The sequence below is a fragment of the Tauraco erythrolophus genome, chromosome 1 (assembly GCF_009769465.1).
Source record: "Tauraco erythrolophus isolate bTauEry1 chromosome 1, bTauEry1.pri, whole genome shotgun sequence".
Classification (NCBI taxonomy): domain Eukaryota; kingdom Metazoa; phylum Chordata; class Aves; order Musophagiformes; family Musophagidae; genus Tauraco; species Tauraco erythrolophus.
In genome coordinates, this window is record NC_141465.1 from 60,462,303 (window position 1) to 60,483,379 (window position 21,077).

The 21,077-nt window shown below is 40.4% G+C and overlaps 1 protein-coding gene across 2 annotated transcripts in view; it reads left to right on the plus strand.

The window, feature by feature from the left end:
* Positions 1 to 267: 267 nt before the first annotated feature.
* OCA2 (OCA2 melanosomal transmembrane protein) overlaps positions 268 to 21,077 on the plus strand; it is a 190,232-nt gene continuing 169,422 nt past the window's right edge. For both annotated transcript variants that reach the window (XM_086609846.1, XM_086609852.1), the window contains exon 1: positions 268 to 536. In XM_086609846.1, the coding sequence (XP_086465972.1) occupies positions 268 to 536 (269 nt within the window). The remainder of the gene's footprint in view (positions 537 to 21,077) is intronic.

Here is a 21,077-nt window from a genome sequence, read left to right on the forward strand (position 1 = left end):
TGTGTGAGAAAATCATGGTAGACATGGAAAAAGTAGAAGATCCATCTCTTTTGGTTTAATAGCTAATTTTGAAGTTGCAGAGAAGTTTAAAATGTTGGAATTATTCCTGGTGGAAATAAATCAACAAGAGAAATATCCAAAGGTGCACAAAAAATCTTCTGCTTGGCATTTTTAACACGCTTGTACTGAAGTAAACATTGAGTCAATTCAATTTAGTCTTAATATATTTGTTTTCACTTTCTTTAGGAGAACATCCCCCAGGGACAGATGTACTTGGATAACAAAGACGACAGTATGGTTTCTAGACAACAAGAGATGGAGCTGAATCAGACATCTTTACATCAAACCAGTTTATCTGCAAAAGTGGCAGCCAAACCAGTGACCAGAAGTTGCAACGAGATGCGGCTATTGAAAGAGTATCATGGCATGGTGGCGAGTCTTGGAGAGCCACAGACCCTGTGTGAAAAAACAGCAATAAGGGAGGATGGCTGCATTGCTCTGGGGAAGGACTTCACTTCTGTCCCCATGCAGGGAAGGTAAGAATAAGGACAAGAGCAGATACATATATTCATTAAGTGAATGTGGTTTCTCCCACATGGAGAACAGGGAGCTCAACGGGACATCAGAGCAGTCTTAATTGTCACGGGGGTGTTGTGGATCACTGGATTTCTGAACTAATCTCAGCTTTAAGAGCAGCCATGGGCCAATTCTGATGTGTTTTGAAGATCAGAGACCTGGCTTTTCTTCCCTACTTGGTGTCAAAAAACACGTTGAGATAAAACAGTTTTCATGTCCCACCGCTCACCTGTTTCAGAAAATCTTTGTAAGGCCCTAAACTGAATCACTACAGCTATGACTGTGAACACTAAAACGGCACAAAGAACTCAGCTGTGACGGTTGACACACCGTATATGAAGTGTACAAGGAGCGCGTGCTCTTGGTGTATCCTCTCCTGCAACAGGAAAGGTGCAGGTTTCAGGGTGGGGGTGCAAGTCCTTCCTGTTATGTCACATACAATGTCAGAAATTCTGTTTGTAAGTGTTCAGAAATATTTTATAGACTCCAAAACATTGCGGATGGCTTTTTAAATCTTTCTTGTTCACACATTCACTTTGTTAAAACCCTTTAGTAGCTGAATGGAGTAAGCTTCACATCAGTAGCAACCACAGTGCGTGGAAGGCAGCCAGGGTGGACTGTCAATCTTCTTGGGTAGTTTTGAGAATTTGTAGAGATGCCTCGACACAGCCTAAAGCGGCAGCAATGCTGGACCTAATCCCAGCTCCTGCAGAGCACAGGCTTTGAGATGCTGCCTGGGTGTTTCTGCAATGAACAAGACGTCCTACACTGCCGTGGTGAAGTAGAGTGCCAGTACATTTTCCAGAACCTGATGCTAAAGACTCTTGTTGCACTGCTACAAATCAGGAAAAAACAGGGCAGATTTCAAAACAGTTTAATGTTTAAATCAGATATTTTTCAAAAACTAATTAAAATTAAATGATCATTAAAGTATAATTTATTTAATTATGCGATCAAGGTGGATCGGAAGTTTAATGCAGATGAGAATCCTGGGTTTTACCTGTAGTCAGCTAGACTTTTCATCTGAAGAAGAGAATTTTCTTTTTATTTCTCTCTCTCCTTACCTCTCTCGTCTTCATGTGTTTCATGTCAGGTGGGAGGCGTGGCCCTGGGGGCTACCCACAGTTCTGATCACACTGGTCACATCTCTGTATTGCTGAGCAGGGCTGAGGTCTGTGCCGTGCCCCTGCTTTGCAGTTAGAAGGAAATCTGCTTATACTGGGATGAAAGTAGGTTTAGTGTGTTTTGGTAAGTTCCCTGATCTGGGCAAAGGGGAGCCAGGCTTGTTGGATGAGCTTTGCTAGTCACGTACTTACCTACAGCATAAGTCTGTCCTGTAAGTCTACAACAAACCAAGTCAAGGTTTTACGCGCATCTGAAAGTATTTCCATCAGAGTGAGAATTGGAAATTATTATAGCTATGCTTTCTAAATATTAAAAAAATAATCAAATTGACAGCTTGACCACAAAAGCCATATAAATCCTTTAGAAATGATTTTCTGAGTATTTGAGGATTTGCTGTGTTGACTAAGAGTTTTACCAACAGAATAAAATCTTGTAAAAGTTCTTCAGTTTAGCGTGTGGCTGGGGTGAGGTAACGTCATCTTGTTTTGAAAGAGCACGGTAGGTACAATGTATGTGTGAGGATGGGAGGCAGGCATGAGAAGGGAAGGAATGAGTGCATCTGGTGACAAGGTTTTTCTTTCATGAATTCACATATATGTCTTGTTACAGGTGTGTCTACCAGTGCTGTTTACTATCCTGTTAACTATCCTGGCACAGGAACAAAAAATATGATTGTGTTCTTATGGACTAGCTCTCACACTTCTGGCTAAACATCTTTCTGTTATTTTCCAGTGGGTAGTAGGAATTTGTGTACTGGTGATATGGAGCTTACTGTGAATCTATGAACCACAGGTTGGAAATTATTGTTCACAGGTGCAAGAGATGAGACATACTAAATCATGAGGGAGCCCACCTTCCTGCAAGTGCAGGTAGTAGCTCCAGGTCTTTTGATAGCACTGTTTTCCTGTTGAGCAAACTGCAGTCACTGTGTGTGATTTAGGAATAGATGTACAATTAAAGAGGATCTCCATGCTCCCTTACAGACAAATATATATCTAATCTTCTCTAGTAATATATTAGGGCTCAGGAAAGAATCTTCTGAAATTTCTCCTTGTTGATCTTTACTTCTCTTGCTCCTCCAATATCTTTTTTTTTTTTTTTTTTTTTTTTTTTTTTTTGTGGAGATGAGTCTTATCTGGCTCTTCTTGGCATGTGCTTTAGTCAATGTACATTACGTGCAGTTAAAATACTGGTCTGATCTGTGTGACCCCTCTAGTATGAGTAATTACACTTAAATGACTTGGACTACTCAACGTAACGCAGAAAAAAACAGAATAAACCTTTGCAGACTCACACGTTGTTTGATTAGTTTCATTAGAATGAGAATTAGCTTTTAATGTAAATTGTTCCTTTGCTTGCAAAGAAAACTACTAATGATTAAGAAAAGAGGAGACTGAATCCTTTTTTTTTTTTTTTTCTGTAAAGAGGTTCACTATATTAGCATGTCTGTATGGTTTGTTTTAATGCATCTACTTAACTTAAATTGCTGAATTATCTTTCAGAGATAAGATTCCTAGGTTCTCTAAATTGTTCAAATATACGCTGAGACAAGACTTTCCAAATAATCTATTTAACAGGATAGGAGATTTATCTTAGTTGCTAAAATTACATTTAAGAAAATGTTCTTGGGTTAACCGCGGCCCTTTGCCCATGGAAATGGATGTCCCTATCCCGGACTGAATGTTTCCATCTGACTGCAGTGCAATCCTGCAGGTATTTTGTGGTTGGCGTGGGTATTGTCTCAGGCTGCCTACCTGTCAAAATGCCTTCTCATTTATCTTGCGTATTGAAGAACAGTACCTTCTGACTCCAGCCTTTACTGCGTTGCCTTAGGCTCCCTGGGCTCTACACGAGGAGGTCTGGATCATCCAGTGCTCACTCCAATGACTTTGTCATTCCAGAGCATCCTTACCCTCGAAATAAACCTGCCAGCCTTCTCGTGAGCAACATACTTCCTTCAGTCTTGCTTGCTGTGGGAAATGCAGGCATGTGTCTTTGAAGCGGGCTACGGATGAGCTCCAGTAGCGTTTAGTGGGGATGCACCTGGCCAAGGTGTACTGTTACACTGAGCTGTGCTGTAGTTTGATCTATCGGAAATTCAGGTTTGAGACTGATGAGAAACGGCAGTGAAGTCTGGATTTAGATTTTGCACTTCTCTCATTTTCCTCAACCTTTAAACAATGGATTGATCAGGCTCTTTTTCATTGCAGTCACATGAAAGTGGCTTTTGCAGTTAATAGACATTGGTCCAAGCCACCTTCCCGAGTCCCTTACCTTGCAGGAAGATTTCACGCTGCTCTGTGGCTGCATGGGCAATGTTCCTCAGTTCAGCCCTGACATCTCCAAAAGCACAGGCTACTTCCTTCCATCATGTCTCTGCACGTACAGGATGTGGCCACAAAATAGGCCACTTGATTGCCTTGGCTTCATCATCATCAGTGGTATTTCCATGGGAAAAGCCTAACGGCATGGCTTCATATCAACCAGATCTGAAATGCTCCTTTGTGATCCGCAGGAAGGGGGTGAAGTCAGCTGTTTTTTGTTGAGGAGTTAGTGAGCCTCAAAGGCCATCTATAAATGAGATGAATAGTAATTCTTCATCCCATGTAACCAGTTAACTTTGTGTTGCCATTTAAAACTATGTTACTGAAAAAAGAAGCACATTCATTGGAATATAAAAGTGGTGGAAGGTGGTGGAAGAGAGGGGTAATAGAGTAACTAGACCCTGTGGCATTCATTTCATGTTGCCCTTTTAGTCTCTTTCTTTGTTTGATGTGATTGCTGACTGTACCTCCTTTAGGTGGTCAGATAATAACATTATCTTCTTAGGAAACAGAAAAGGTTGGCAGTTGTGCATTCATTATGTCGTGAGCTTTTCATGAGAAATTAGACAGTGAAAGGAAGGTGATGAAACTAAGCCCTAGTGTTACTCCACTGATGTTATATTTGAATGGATTTTGCCCTGGAGTTTGCTGGTTGTTTAATGTGACAGTTCTTCGAAGTTTTTTCTTTAATCTTTGTACCTTATTAAGAAGATTCATCTCTGGGATAACAAAAAAATAATCTTTTTTGAAATCTGCTTGGATTTGTGTTTCATCAGGCAAAACTATTTCTCTCAGCATTTCTGCTGTCTCTCAGTTTCACTTATGTAATGCTCACTTATGTAAGAAAAAGTAAAAACAATCAACCAAATCCAACTCTTCCTTTGCCCTGAATCTGTGGTCAGTAGAGAGATTGGTTTGCAGCGAGAAGGTCAGTGAGTTAAAAATGTCTATTGCAGCAATATAACGGAAAGATTGCAATTGTATTTCCTGTTAGTTGGAGAAGCTGAGAAAGGATAAGGTATTGTGTAGTGAAAAGTCAATATGAAAGTGAAGTTATGCTTTCAGCAGTGAGGGATTATAAATCTCAATTTTGATTTTTAATTATGTGGATTTATTGCTGCCTTTAAAGGACATTTATGAGACTTAGAATTAGATGTCAAGAAGACATGGTTACTGTCTAAATACGTAAAATTTATGTGACAATTTAAAAGCTTCTTCCAACAAGGGAAAAAGACTGTGGGAAAAAATAGCTCAAAAACATCCAAAACACATTTTTTTGTGTGTCCTATGACTAATTTTGATCTTTGGCTATTAGAATAAAATGGGATGATCTTCTGTTCAACAGTCAAACAGGGAAAGTGGTCATTTTCACATCATAATTGCGTGTTTGTATAGGAACCATTCTGATTTTTCATGTCAATCATGTAAACATTAGAAAATTGTCCAGGACAGATAGATGACTTCACAGCAAACCACCGCATTCATAATTCTCGTGTGGCTTATGGTGATCTTGCTTGCTGCCTGAATGGTGACACTTCTGGCTTTCTTTCCATTTCTTATCTGTAGTGAATGTTTCTGAGTATTGATTCCCTGTGAGGGTCTTTTTAAGTGCTTTGACACTGTAGTGAACACATAATGTTAGTGATTTTTTAAAGTCACGACTTTACTAATTGATTTAATTTGGTTCATTGGTTTTGAATAAACTCTCTCAAGCATTTGTTGCTAATGTGGAGGCATGTGGCCGCAACACAGCTTGTCATGAGCAAACTGTGTAGGGGCATGGGACTGCTGAGACTGTCTTAGCTCAGATTACAGCTCCCTTCTGTTGCCCCTACTACATCACAAAATCCAATTCAAAACCTGAAAAACTCGAAAGAAACAATAAGCAGCTCTAACAACCCTTTAGTTTGAATGGTAGGAAGTATAACAGAAAGACAGGAGGGAGGGAGAGCAAATCGAAGCTCCTGTGATCCAAGAGGAACGGGTCAAGGATCTGCTTCTTCGGCTGGATGCCCACAAGTCTATGGGGCCTGATGGTATCCACCCGAGAGTCCTGAGAGAGCTGGCGGATGTCATTGCCAAACCCCTGTCCATTATCTTTGGGCAGTCTTGGCTCACTGGGGAAGTTCCGCTGGACTGGAGGCTGGCGGATGTTACCCCCATTTACAAAAAAGGGTGGAAGGAGGATCTGGGGAACTACAGGCCTGTCAGTCTGACCTCGGTGACGCGCAAAGTCATGGAACAGGTTATCTTGAGTGCTATTAATGATCAGGCCCAGTCAACATGGGTTTATGAAAGGCAGGTCTTGCCAATAAAATCTGATCACCTTCTATGATGGGGTGACCCACCTGGTTGACGAGGGAAGGGCTGTGGATGTAGTTTTCCTTGACCTCAGTAAAGCCTTTGATACAGTTTCTCATAATGTTCTGGTTAAGAAACTGTTAACTGCTGGCCTGGATAGGCACACCCTCCTTTGGGTTAAAAACTGGCTGGATGGCCGGGCCCAAAGAGTGGTGGTAAATGGGGCTAAATCCGGCTGGAGGCCGGTCACCAGTGGGGTTCCCCAGGGCTCAGTGTTGGGTCCAGTTCTGTTTAACATCTTTATCAATGACCTAGTTGAGGGGATTGAATGTACCCTCAGTAAATTTGCGGACGACACCAAGCTGGGAGGCTGTGTCCATCTGCTCGAGGGTAGGGAGGCCCTTCAGAGGGATTTGAACAGACTGGATCGTTGCGCTGAGGCCAATGGCATGAGCTTTAATAAGGCCAAGTGCAGAGTCCTTCACTTGGGGTATAAAAACCCCAAGCATCACTATAGGCTCGGGGAAGAGTGGCTGGAGAGCTGCCTGGCGGAGAAGGACCTGGGGGTGTTGGTTGACTATCGGCTTGATATGAGCCAGCAGTGTGCCCAGGTGGCCAAAAAGGCCAATGGGATATTGGCGTGTATCAAGAATAGTGTAACCAGCAGGAACAGGGAAGTGATCCTGCCCCTGTACTCGGCACTGGTGAGGCCGCACCTGGAATATTGTGTCCAGTTTTGGGCCCCTCGCTTTAAGAGAGATATTGAGCTCCTGGAGCGAGTCCAGAGAAGGGCGACTAAACTGGTCAAGGGGCTGGAAAATAAAACTTATGAGGAGCGGCTGAGGGAGTTGGGGCTGTTTAGCCTGGAGAAGAGGAGGCTGAGGGGAGACCTGATTACGGCCTACAAATACTTGAGAAGGGATGGTGGGGAGGTGGGGGAAGGGCTCTTTACATTAGTGATGGGTGACAGAACAAGAGGAAATGGGTACAAGCTTAGTCAGGGGAGATTCAGGTTGGATGTTAGAAAGTATTTCTTCTCTGAAAGGGTTGTCAGCCGCTGGAATAGGCTGCCCACGGAGGTGGTTGAGTCCCCATCCCTGGATGTGTTTAAGAATAGGGTGGATGATTACTTAGGGATATGGTTTAATGGGGATTAGGGACGGTTGGACTTGAAGATCTCTGAGGTCTTTTCCAACCTAGAAATCTATGAATCTATGACAATGTTATGCACAATAGGCAAATAAATAAGTTATTGGAAAGTTCTGTTGCCCCCTTCTAACTTGCTGCTCCCCATTTCCTGGGAAAAGGCATCCTGGAGAGGTAACGGAAGGAAGACAGAAATGTGGTTGTATGGCATAACTCAAGGAGAGTGTTTGGCTTCATTTGAGCAAAAGATATTTGTTCAGCAAAAGACTGATTTTGACTTAATTTTGGCTGTTAATGAAACATACAGACACAGACCCCACTCATGATAAATTTCCCTGTGTTCAGAGTTATTTAATTTCTCTCTTGCTGTGCAATATTCACCATCTCAGTGCTCATTTCTTATAATTATTCACAGTATCTCAGATCAGTCATACACTACAACTTCTGTTCTATCATTGGCAGACTAAAACCATAGCAATACTATGTAGCTACTCAAATGTTTTTTTATATTGACAGGACATTTTGGTAAACAAAAATCCACCACTATTAATTTTTGATCTAAGTGCTCCGTTGAAAGCATTAGGGGGTACTAATTAACTGCTTCACACTTATCCCACTGTCAAGCTAAATATTGAATTCAGCACTCAGTGAAAAATTTGCAGTGTACCAGCCTCCAAAGATACTGTTGAATTTTGCAAGCAGTTGCTCTCTTCCTGATGATTAATAATATGGTTATGTGGGGTTCACCTTCATTAGACCTCTTAGGCCAATTGTGGAAAGACACCAGTAACATACAAGCTTCAATCCTCTTTGGGGCTGGACAGCTGTTTCCTCATGTAAACCTCAATTTAAATGGAGGAAGGCTTTTAGTGTCGGCAACGATTGTTTTACATTATAAGGTTGAAGGGTTAAGCCAACCAGACAGCTGGACATTGAAAAGGAATGTGTTGCACAGAGGCAGTCACAGTTGAGCAGGAGGGCATGCATGGGGCTTAGATAGCTGATGTGAGGAGTAGCTATCAATGTAAGATGAAGTAAATAGCTCAACTGCTCAGTATCTCTTGATGAAGTTTTTTATTTGCAAAATCATTCTATGTCTTTTGTTCCTGGCCGATGTGCCTAAGTGCAGGTGGCAGCTCTGACATACTAAACAATTCCTGGAAATCAGAACTTTGCACTAACGGGTGGTCAAAAGGTACTAATTCATAAGAATTCAGTTTTGTCTCCAATTTTCTGTCATGTGGGTGTGCAAATTCTTTATGTGGGGAAGAGCAGCTGAGTATTTGCTGACAGTGACTGGGGAGAAGAAAAACAAAGCATTGGAAATCCAGAGCCCTTGCATGCATTGCTGCATCTGCTGGACATGCAAATCGGCAGCCACGCTGTTATTGCTGTTGGGCAGTAAATGGTCTGCCTGATAGCTTTTCTATGGGCCCAGGCCCTGCATCTGAAGGATTGAGAAAGACAAAATCTGAAAATGCAGCAGAAAACAGTTGAGAAAGGTCATCATGGAGAGGAAGCTGATGTTTGACAGCAAGTTTTGACGATTCAGCTTTAACGCTTGGACCTCAGTGAGCCTGAGGTGGGGCAGGAGCCCATGAGCTTAGCAGAGCACAGGAGTGAAAAAGGAGAGACTCCAGGACAAGGTTTCACTGTCCAATAAAAAAAGTAGTGCTGCTGGTGTGGCTCTTTTACTGTAAATGCTCTGTTTAATTACTTTGCACAAGATGTAGGAGATGGATGTACAATTCCCACCCTGGTCCGAGGGATGGTAAACACACATTCCCTAGCTCTTGAGCAAGTGTATGGGCCACCAGGCTTCAAGGCACTCATTTTTGTTTTCACTCTTAATTTATCACTTTGTCTCTCTCTAAATAATGCAACATCCATTGAAAGAGCAACTGTAACTCCGGTATTTTATTTTCTAAGTAAATTTCCTTATAATTAGCGCTGTTTTGTTTGTCTCCTCCTCCTCTTCTTCCAGTGACTATTATTTTCTTGAGAATATAATGGCCTGAAGGAAGAGGAGAGGAAGGGATTGCAGGCTACTGTCTTTCCTAGTAGACAGGGTAGTCAAAGGAGAGTTTGGCTAGCTTAATTCATACTATTTGCCCCAAAATATGCCTTAGCCTCTTCCCAGGCTACTGGAGAGCTGCTGCTGAGCATGGAGGAGGGAGAGAGGACTCTGAGACACTGGTGAAGGAGAATTGTCTGGAAGGAGAGATATCAATAAAATGCAGAGACAGTAGGAATAGTGAGAAGGATGAATGGAAGCCTTTCCATGTGGCTACAGAGGGACACTGGGTGAAGCTGAAATACAGAGTGAAATACAGAGTAAGAGCAGAGTGGAGTGAGCTATGGAGTGAATTAAATAAAAGCAAGTTAATGTCTTGGTTGACAGCCACACTCTGACGTGATCAGTCAGTTAGGATAAAAAATCCTAGCTCCATCCAAAGCTGCAGTTAGCAAAAGAGTACGAAACTGTCAGTCCCAAACCTTGAAGCAAGCCAGCCGAGTTAACGGCATTCCTTGCTTACCCTGAACACCTTACACTGGTAAGTACTTACAGCTTGATCTTCCAAACAAGAATAAGACGTATTAACAAGATAAATACAGGCAAGGCCATGATCCCTCAAAAAATAAAAAAATCCCTGCCAGAGGGTATAGAAAGAAACTTTTCCTTCCTTCCTTTTTTTTTTTTTTTTTTTTTAGAGCATAATTCTGCCTGGTGATAGAGATGTGTTTCAGTCTGCCCAACACTTTGAATGCCACTCTCATTAGAATTAATTAGCATCAGAGTGGTTTGTCCTCTTCTGTTAGAAGCACGGAAATCATTCCTCAGCCACAGCAAAAATTTCCAGGGTAGTGGTGGTCATACATTTGAGAACTGAAGTTCATGTTAAATTGAATGTAGTTGATGGAAAAATAGATTAATGCAGATGGAAGAAATTAGCCACTGGGAAAAAAAAATAAGGTCACAGTCTGTAGTCTGGCAAATCATACGGCTTTTTAAAAAAACTGCTATTCATAAGGAGCTCAAGTGATTTACTCTCTGAAATACAGCAAAAGCTGATAAATGAGTCACCAAAATGCTTACAGACAGTGACCAAGCAAGCAATTCTCTGCTTGATAGGTACTAATGGGACTGCAGGGGCAACCTGCAATAATTGTGCTAATGGAGCAGCAGAAGTCAGAGACCACACAGAGCTCTGTCTCTGTCCACAGCAGGTCGGAGCGAAGTCAAGGACAGCACAGTGAGCTGGAGTCGGGTCTGTCAGAACTGGGTAGGTTCAGGATTAATGCACTTGGGTTTGGTTTTTTTTCCCTTTGCACATTTTTATCTGATTTCTTTTGGACAGAGTGAAATAGAAAACAGCTTGGCAGTTACAGCAACTCACAGTTTTCAGAAATACAGCAGAAGTTACTGACTTGATACTATCTATGAATTAGCATCATTCAAAAGCAGCTGTGAAAGGCTGAAGATTTTGCTCGTGCTTTCTGAGCTACTTCCTTTTCCATGCTAGTCAGTAAGGACAGTAAACACGGTCCGTCTGCCACTTGCTCCCTGGTATCCTTGAGAAGAGTTTTCGTAAGGACTCCCTTGCCTGAAGTGATGCTCTGGCAATGGTGGTGCATGAAGGCATTTCTCTCAGACAGCCATGCTGGCAGTTGTATCGAACTGGTATGGCTGGGAGGGCATTGCACTCTCTGCTTGAGGAGGAAGCACTATGCTATTGATGAATTTATTGTAAGAATTCTAATCCTGGATTAAACAAATACCTCTTTGAATAGGGTAGGTAAGTATTTTGTGGTGACTTCTCCACCCACTCATGTGGTCTTAAGTAATTTATTTTCTCTGCTGCTTAGAAAATACAAAAGTAAAAGTAGAGTCAAATACTCTTTTTGTCTCCAATCTTTCTAGGAGTGATAGGAGCAACTCTACCTCCTCAGCCTTGTCAATGACATGTGAGCTGCAATCCTCTTAGGAATCTATTGACAGCTGGTTCATCATGTAAACCTCTTAAAGTGAAAAGCATGAACTTGAATTTAGTGAATCTGTCTGATAAAAGAAACAGTAAACCCGAATGGAGGATAACAAGGAATGCACTTCTATTTTCTCTGATGTGTCTTTAATCGTGTAAGCTAAAACAGCCGGGCTATGTTGTAAAATTATATAAATACACAATTTTGTTGCAGCCATTGGCAGCACATGGCTTTGCCAAGACACTCTGTGTACTGTATGTTGTGCCTCCCAGTGCTTTCCAGCACAGGCCAACAACACCAAATGCTCTATGCAGAAGTGGCTCAATGGAATTTGTGCATTTTAGACAATGTTTTTGGCTCACGTCTGCTCAGAGTATTGTAATCTGTGCCTAAAAATAAGCTAAGCCAGAACTGTAAGGAATGGTTCAGAGTAAAAATTTTGAACATCAGCATGTGGAAAACTATTATTTTTAACCACAAATAAAATGGCAACATGCACCCATTACAAATCTGTTCATAGTTGTATAACAGTATTGAAGAGGATTAGAGTCTCAGAATTATTCCATCTAGCCTATTTTGAGAGAAGGCAGACTACCTTTGGCAGAAAAGAATGATATATTGTCATAAAGATTTGTAAATATTATATGTACGGGGCCTTGAGCAACCTGATATAATGGAAGGTGTCCCTGTGCATGGCAGGGAGGCTGGAACTAGATGATCTTGAGGTCCCTTCCAACCCAAACCATTCTATGATTCTATAGTATGGGTATTGTGCTAATCACAGTTTTGAACCTATAGGTCTGTCAACAAAAGTTGAAAGAGCTCCATTGATGTCATTAGACCTGTGATGCTTTCCTTCAGCTGTAAATCTGATGTTTGTGAGGCAGAACACACAAGAGCTCCGCATCAAAAGCAGGCAATAAATGTACCAATTTATTTATAATTAAGAGTAGGACTGATCATTTAATTTTCTTGATTTGTCAATCCAACAAATGTTTTAGGCTCAAGCAGACAGGATGGAGAAAAGAGAATTCTGGCTCTTCATACTTGTTAAACACTGTATGTATCTGGGAAGATTTAGGTCTGCTTTGAGATCATGAAAATTGTTTATCTTGGCAACAGTTTCGGGAGTGGTTTTATGCAAAAGATATATCTGAGAAGCTGTGTTTTGTTAGCACTATATTTTATTTTGCATTCAAGTATCTGATGTGTGTTTCAGACTTCTCTTATTTGGAGGTGCTGTTGACTCAAGAGCACTAAACCTTTTTGATCCGTTTCAGTTTATAATCAAATGGCTGCGTAACTGCCTGGTCCAACACATAGCAAAGGACAAGCTTTGTTTTTTTTTTATGAAAAACCTGGGGGTTTTATGCTTTTTAAAATGCTAGCAAGTGTTTTTTTATTGAAGATTAATAGATTATTCAGGTGTTATATTTGCCTGAAGAAAGAAAACATTTGTAAACTTTCTTCTGTCTTTAACTGTCTAAATTAGCTGTGCTCCACGGCACCTCTGCCAGGGTGGGACCAGTAACAGAGATCCTTCGTCTCAATTCTCCTGCTTTTGGACACAGTCATATCTGTCTTGCTTCTTTAATGGAGTCCATTTGTAAGGACCTGCTGGTTTGGTTTTTTTTTTTCATCTGTCTCTTTGTATAGCAGCTTGGATCCTTCTGCCTTAATGAGGGGAAGAAGACAGAAAGAAGCTGATGACAATGGGCAGCTATGTCAGCATGAGGTTTCCCCTTTTCTGCAGATAACATCTTGCTTAAGAATTTTTTTTTTTGAAGTCAACAGCACTGATGCTTTTCCTTTTCTCTTTTCTTTTTCTTTGGGAGTACAGAATGAGGTTTTGTTTATGTAACCTCATGTCTGGATGGCCAGAAATTTTCATGCGTATGCAAAGCCTTATTGTCCATATGGTTAGTGCACAGAATCCTACCTTTTTTTTGGTGATCAATGTCCAGGATTTATTTAGCTTTAGGATAGTGCTGATTTTTAGAACATGAATAGGAAATATTATGGCATTTCTCATCAAGAATATGTTGTCAGGAGCAAGATGGAAAGACCGTGAGATTCTGGAATAACCAATGTGCCACGCTATATAGGGCCAAAGGGAACGCAGTGTCTGAGAGAAGACAGTTTGGCATCTGTGTGGCTGGGAGGGAAGATGTGCATCGTTGCTATCAAAAAATATGATGTATAGTTAAACTGCGTTGCCGGAACAAAGCCATCTGCCGGGCAGGAAAACAAATTTCCTTCTGAACCCTGAGAAGCATGATTTTGTTTTGTCAACTTTTCAGTGCACAGGGGTATGTTTTTACCTGGAGAAGGATTACAGTTTAAATCAGGAGGAAGGGAAGCTGAAATGGCATCGTTGTTCTTTGTTTTTGTGCTCAGTTTCCCCACTTTGGGAGACACTTGCCGAATATGATTTGCATGCTACTCTGCATGAGACGAGGAAATTCTGAGTTTCTTTGGAATGCATTATTTATAATCTTTGGATTTTTTTTCTTCATTTTTTTTTTTCTTTGAGAATCTAAGTTGAATGTGTCTATGGACTCAGATCTTCTGTTTCAAATTCATCTTCCATTGGCACTGAATGAAAAATCTGTGTTTTAAAGCTTCTTGTTAACATAAATTAGATAGCTCTTTCTCTGACATGGTAGCCTTCAAGCACCTATAGATATCTGAGGCCTTTCAAGGCAGAAAAAAAGATGTCTGGTAGCAAAAGGGAATCCAACACCGTGGAATAAGTTTCCTGAGGCTTGGAAACTGCATATGTTAACATGCTACAGTGATCTTAGTGAACGGCCGTTGCAGGGTACAGTGTCATCTTTATGAGATAAAACTTGTTGATTCTTGAATGGTTTCACTGCATACTCTCCAAACATGAGAGCAAATATTGTTTTATTATCAGCTACCTTTTTATTCTGTTTGGTTTCTTTAATTTGTTCCTCTGGGATTTTCAGTGCTTTAGAATATTTTTGTCTCTGACATAAGTTGAAGTGGAACACAATGACTAGTGATGTGGATTTACTCTGTATTGAAAGTTACTTGTTAGGAAGTTATGAGAAATCATGTTTGAAAGGATTTGTTCATAGTTATTTTTGTTCCTAATCAACACTGAATAACTTTTTTAGTGAGAAGTCTTCTGTACTGAAAAGAGATTTCATCTAAGAGCAAATAAAAAGTGCATGCAGTGTACCAAAAGTACTTTTTGGTACACTGCAATATAGACATTGTTTCTGTGAGGCTTATACATTATCTAGTGAAGAACTCTTTCTGTTGTCTCAAAGTTAATTCTCCAGGTTCTTTGTATAGACAACATGAAAGATGGGGAGAATGAAAATGATTTGAAGAGGTCTCTCTCTTGCCAGCGACTGTAACTATCCTAGACAAGATGGCAGAAGCTGGATGAATAACCTCAGTGTCTTATGCTCTGCCAGGACTTGAAAAGGAAATCTTAGAACCACCATTGTAATTAAAATAATGAAAAAATTAATTATAATGAAAGGACTTTCATTATAGTGAAAAATTAGCCATTATGTTATCAACTTAATAGTGTTATTTCAATATATGATAGCTATAGCTTCCCTTACAAATTATTTATCTTAAAATTTTACTGCTGTTTTTGGCTGCCTACTCTGAGTACTATGTCTCATGTCCTAGCTTTGGAGAGAATTTTAGCATTTTTGCTGGTACAATCCACTAAGATCAGGATCTACATAAAGGCTATATAAATTGTCCTAGTTATATTGTGATACCTTATGAGAACCCGACTAACCAAATATAAGAGTTCTTGAACTCACCTTGTTTCATTTTATTATGACCAAGGGACAAAAGACAAGTTCCGGCAAGCTTACAATAGTTGAGATCCATCATATACTTTTTTAAAACAAAGATTAATTTGATGACAACTTGAATTTTTTAAGCTTTGTGGTGACCTGCTGCTTGCCTTCATCTCTTCCCTTTAACACCTCTCCAGGCACAGAAGCCAGTCGTGTTTTTTCATGTTGTTAATGAGCTTTTTTGTATATCTGTCTGCCTTTTTTTTTAACTCTAAGCGATGGAGACACTTAGTTTTTAGTGACAAAGTTTTTTTTTTTTTTCTCTAAAAGTTGCAGGTATGAATAATGTTGTCTCCGAATTCTTGGAATGACACATATGGAACTTTTAAATAAATGTTTAAAAAAGAAGAAAAATACCTTATTCGTGATTTCATCTTAAAGTATAGCTTACTAATTACTCTTTTCAATCTCCAAAACCGGGGTGAGTGGCATAAGAGTGTATTATATGACTATGCAAGGCCAGAAGCATAATTATGTGTGACAGCCTGTCAGTACATCACTTGGATTAAGGAAAATTGTGTCAAAATAATCCCATCTCATCATTGTGTAGGAAAATGTTCCCTCATCTGGGAAGTGGCCAATGATCTTCTTTTAAAGGTCCTTCCTTTTCTTGTATCATCCTTAAATTCAGCTAGTCTGAAAGTGAATCTTCCTACTACAAAATATATTCCCCCAAACCTTTGAGAGTACAACATCATATCATTGCAATGCTTGAACCTTCTCTAGAGATGGTCACATCATCTGTTTGTTTCTCAGACCTATCTTTCTGTTCATGTTTCCATCATCCCAGTGCCCCATATTGCATCTTTAAGATTAGAGTCTGGTCAGATATAAAGTTAAAACATTAAGTTGTCGTCATTTCTTTAACTTTTGAGATTCTTGGAATTGCCTCACAGACTACGAAAAAATTGTGAACATCCCTTTATTTGTCGTAAATTCAGTTAGCATCAGAGTTGGTTAAGCTGCTGCCTATTTCAAATTTTCAGCTTACTAGCAGTTGCCAACAACTAAACTGTTTTGGCAGCACCTGCTCCTGAAAGTATTTTCTCCTTCAGACTGTCTGCAGTTTTTGCATGTTCTCTCCTGTAGCCTTCCATTTTCTACGATGAAGCAGAAAATGGAGAGGGGGAAGCAGTTGCTATGCTTTCTTAGTGCAACTTCTCTGTCCTTCAAAGTGTAGGTTTTTTTGACCTTCTCCATCACTGTGGCCCTGCTGGGTAGTCATGAGTCTCTGGGCTGGTCCTGGTCCCCATCCCTGTCCCATCCCTGCTCCCTTGCTGGCTGATGTAAGCCACGTTCTGGTCAAGCAGGACATGGCCCTGCCAGACCCACGACCACCCTCCGCTCCTGGCTCCCTCTTGTTGGGCAGCCAGCCCTAATGACACCCTGACACAGGAATGAAAAATGTGTGCAGAACAGCTTAGTCCTCTTAGGCAGAGCCAGAGGAGCTTCAGGGCAGCTTAGGCATTAAGTATTTTCTTTTAGCTTCACCTACTGCAGTGGGGTCCTGGTGTGTCTAAGTCGCTAACCATGTCCTGGTGTCTTCCTGATGGAGACAGGCAAAGACTCTTGAGGAAAGGAAGCTACTAAGTCCTGAAAGTATCTGAAAATGTCATTTTCCAGGGAAGTACAATAACCCTACAAAGCCTAATTTGATTTAAAAAGAGGAAATATAGGAAGCACTCTATTTTCCAAGCTATTTCTGCACTGAAAATTACTCTGTTTCTTATAATAGCCGAAGGTTGCACAAATGAAGGAGGAGACTGCTACCACATGCTCTTGCAGGACGTGTTCACCCTCCAAATCCAGCAGAAGTGAATGAAGCAAGTCCATTGTATATGTCCTATTAAGAAACCATTTCTGTCTTAGAAAAGCTCAACGTACACTTTACTACATCTTTCTTAAACACATTCTTTATTTGCCTAGGATCTTCACATGGCAGACACTTCTCAGTGTGAGACTTGCTGGTGGGCCATGCCTCTTGCAGTGTCTTGCTGTCAGGTTCTGCCAGAGCTGCAGTCCTCTGGGGAATCCTGTACAGTCCTGACTACAGGAAGTTAGGAAAGGCAAAGAGAAAATGAGTCTGTATTAAGTAATGCTTTCATTGCTAAATTTTTCTGACATCTTAATGGTGCATGCTTTTAAAGGGTCTAGAGGTTATCTACTGATTTAGTTGAAGCTACATAAAGCAGTCATCAGAAAACATCTGGAGCCTGTTTAGAGATGTGAGCTCTGCAGTCTTTGATCCTTCCCTTGACTCTTAGTGTATCAGTGGACCATACTTCATTTGTGATGGGCAGTCATAACAGCTCCCCTATGACGTGCTACCGCTGAGGAGAAAACATGATGGAGGGTTGTGTCTCTGTGTGGGCACATATATATCATAATGTTGATGGATGTATGAACGTAGCTGCTTAGTACACAGTAAATGTTTAAAAGCTGAATGCTATGCTGCTGGTCAGCACAGTTGGTACCATGTAACCGTTGTTTAACAGTGGACTTTACCAGAAACTGACAAATACCAAATCTGGTGGAAGAATGTGTTTCAAGTGCAGTCAAAAAACAGTCTAGCATTTAATTTGGGTTTTTGTAGTTTTTTTCTTTTTTTTTTTTCTTTTGTGTGTGTTTGGTTGTTTTATGTTTTTGTTTTGTTTTAAAAAAACCCTCTGTTTTTCAATTTATTTCTGCATTGTGCTTGTTTGCAGTTATGAGATCAGTTCAGTTCAGTACATATGATTTGTATAAATGTTCTCTGTTCACGGAAGGTGATGCTTCTGAAATTAGGCTTTGGCCTATAAGAATGTACGAATGATAAATTGAAGTCTTACAGTTGTTACTAGTCTCCTACATGATTAATTATCTCTCATATTCTTACTCTGGCCTTCTCTAGGAAACTTTGGTTAATTTTTTACTGTATTTGTTATAATCTCTTGCTTGGTAGTATTCCTGGACTCTTGTTTAAGAGGCAACCTCATACTCATAGTGATTTTGGTGATTACTAATTTGGGGAAGCATGCTAACATTTTATTTTCCTGAAGAGGTTCTGCTTTCAATTTTTTATATAGTGAAACTTCCGATATGTTATGTTCAAAACTGTTGATGTTCTTGCATAATATGTATGCTTCTGTATTCACCTTTTCCTCCATTCTGGCCAAATCCTTTCCACAGAAGTGAGGGTTATTGCTTTCTGTTGCCATAGAAATAGCTCTTTTACTGTTAGTTACATGCACGACGTATCATGTGACAGATGACGCATTGTATTAGCTGATATTTAAAACGTATGCTTTTCATTATAGGGAGTGAAAACTCAATGCTTTGTGACATGATTAATCTTTTCAACAGAAAGCTAAGTAATAGGTTCCAGCCAAACCTAGTGATTATTTTAAGGGTTTGTCAGCTAATTAGGATGAATATGGTCTTTTACTTTCTCAGGTTCTTGTAGGATGCTTATGCCTTTTGGTGTCCTCTGCTGTAGTGAATTTGGGATCGAAAGACTGTTTATTGCTGAACAACAGTTCCTACCACAAAGTCTTCCTTTTGCTTTAGTTCAAATTGGCATGCGTAAACACGTTAGGAAATGCCTGAAAACGTGGTCAGGAGACAGGTTTGGTGCTCAATGGCAGGAACCGAGTTCTCTCTTTAGACTTCATCCAAAGTTCCCTGAAGACTTTGGAAGTTATCACCTGCAGGCAATGAGAAATAACAGTGTGTTGTAGGTGGAACCTGCAACTCTCTTCAGCTGCTGACTCTGAATAATGTCTGAGGGAGCAACTGGAGCCTCCCACATCTCCTGCTCTCCCTGTATCTCTCCATACAGTCAGGAGGGCTGGGGGAGCCTGATTCTCTTTGCACTTTCCAAATGAGTGTAGGAGATTCAAGGTCGTATTTCTGCTGTGCAGCTGTAGATAAATACAAATTGCCACCAAGTAGTGTGAACCTTGCTCATCCATGGGAGCAGTGGCACATCCACAGGTTGTGGGGGCTTCTGCAATAGATGCCCAGGACTTGCACTTGGATCCTCATATTTTTTAATGCTATGAGTGACATCTTTCTCCAGCTTCTGTAAGGCAACTGGAGCTTCATCTGTGGACACCTCCATGACTTGGCAGAACCTGCTGTATCATCTGAGATGTGGGCAGCCCTCTTACGATGCTGGTTCCTCTTCTGGGTTACTATGGAGACAGTCAGAAATTATAATTGCTTGAAAGATTGGTGATGGGAAAGTACGACTTTGACTGCAAGTAACCGGCTCAGAAAACACACGCTTCCTCGGAGCAAACCTATACTCCTGCAGAGAGAACCAAAATCCGTGTACGCGACTGTCACAGCAGTAGACAAGTGGTTAAGAACACAATCTTCTGTTTGAAAGATTTCTCTTAATTAAAAAAACATGCCAGCTGTAGCAAATGTGAGAATGAATGTGGTCACAGGTGTGGTTGTACAGGAGGCAGGACATGCTCTTCTTTTTCTGATGTCAGTTCTACACGGATCTTTCTGTATGAGTGGTGCTTTGTAAGTCTCTGAAGAAGTCATTGTCAAATACTTTTATCCATAGCTTTTGGTTTTAATTTTCTCCCATCACTTTTGAGTGAAAGAGAAATGAGAATGTTAATTTTTTTTTGTGTGAAGATCAATGTGCATATCTAAATATAAATGTATACATTTGTAAATGCAATTATTTAATGTCTCTTCTCATATTTTATGTATAAAATGCTAATGATCTTTGAGTCTAAACTGTGAGAGAAGAACAGCAGACACAATTGGTGTCTAGCTCACCAGCTTCTCACCTGCATATGGTATCAATCCAGAGCAGTCTTCTTATCTGTGAATGAGTCTATCCACAACGGGTTAGTGAGCTGACCTGGTGACTACCTCCTTGGTAGTATTGCTGAATTGCTCAATAGAGATAGATTGCACTCTGTTCTAGCATGTAGGTGTAACAAAACTTTCCAGCTCTTTTAATTGTGAAGAAACATTCAAAGTATAAACTGATCCTAGGTTTTGAAATGAGTCACACCGACTTCTTTCTCTTATTTACACAGTGTCATAATTTCCAGCCACTTGCAGGGCTAAGAAGCACCAAGAATTATGCTGAGAGGGTTTTTGAGCACTGCAGATATGCTCCTGTAATGGCAAGTGGTCTTTGGGCCTTCCTAGGTTTTGCTTGCAGATGATCTCTGTTATCTTTTGATGAAGCAGATGACCAAATTACACCAGTAGTGTCTCTGCAGAAGTATGAAAGGTGCGGAAGGGTTTGCATTAGGCTCTCAATTCAGAGATGACTTTCATTTTTATAATCTATGCTATATTTTCATGATGTTTTTTCAACTTTTATTTCTACAGCTTTCAGCTTTGAAGATTCTTTTATGCCCTAATTAGCTCTATTGTTTATGTTACTCTCATTTTCTAATTAGAGTAATCGCATCACGGGGGAGTTGAGGCTCTTCTGCTTTTTCTCTAATTATTTTTGTTTTGTCAAGCCTGGCTGTTTCCTGCTGCATATTCTTGTCCATGTGTTTTCACTCTCTGCAAATTGATGTTGTCATGTACTAATTATTTTCACTTTATTTGAAGACCTTTTCCATTTTTATTGTGTTGGCCATTCGTGGAAATCTGTGAAGCTCTATGGTTCTGTTTAAAAGTGGCAAGACCTATACCAGCAAGTGGGAGCAACCAATGTGCAAAAAGAAAGCAAAGGTGATGTCTTTAACTAGGCTTCTGGATCTTTCACCTCAGGTTCTTTCATTCAAACCATCTTCCATTAAAACTTTAT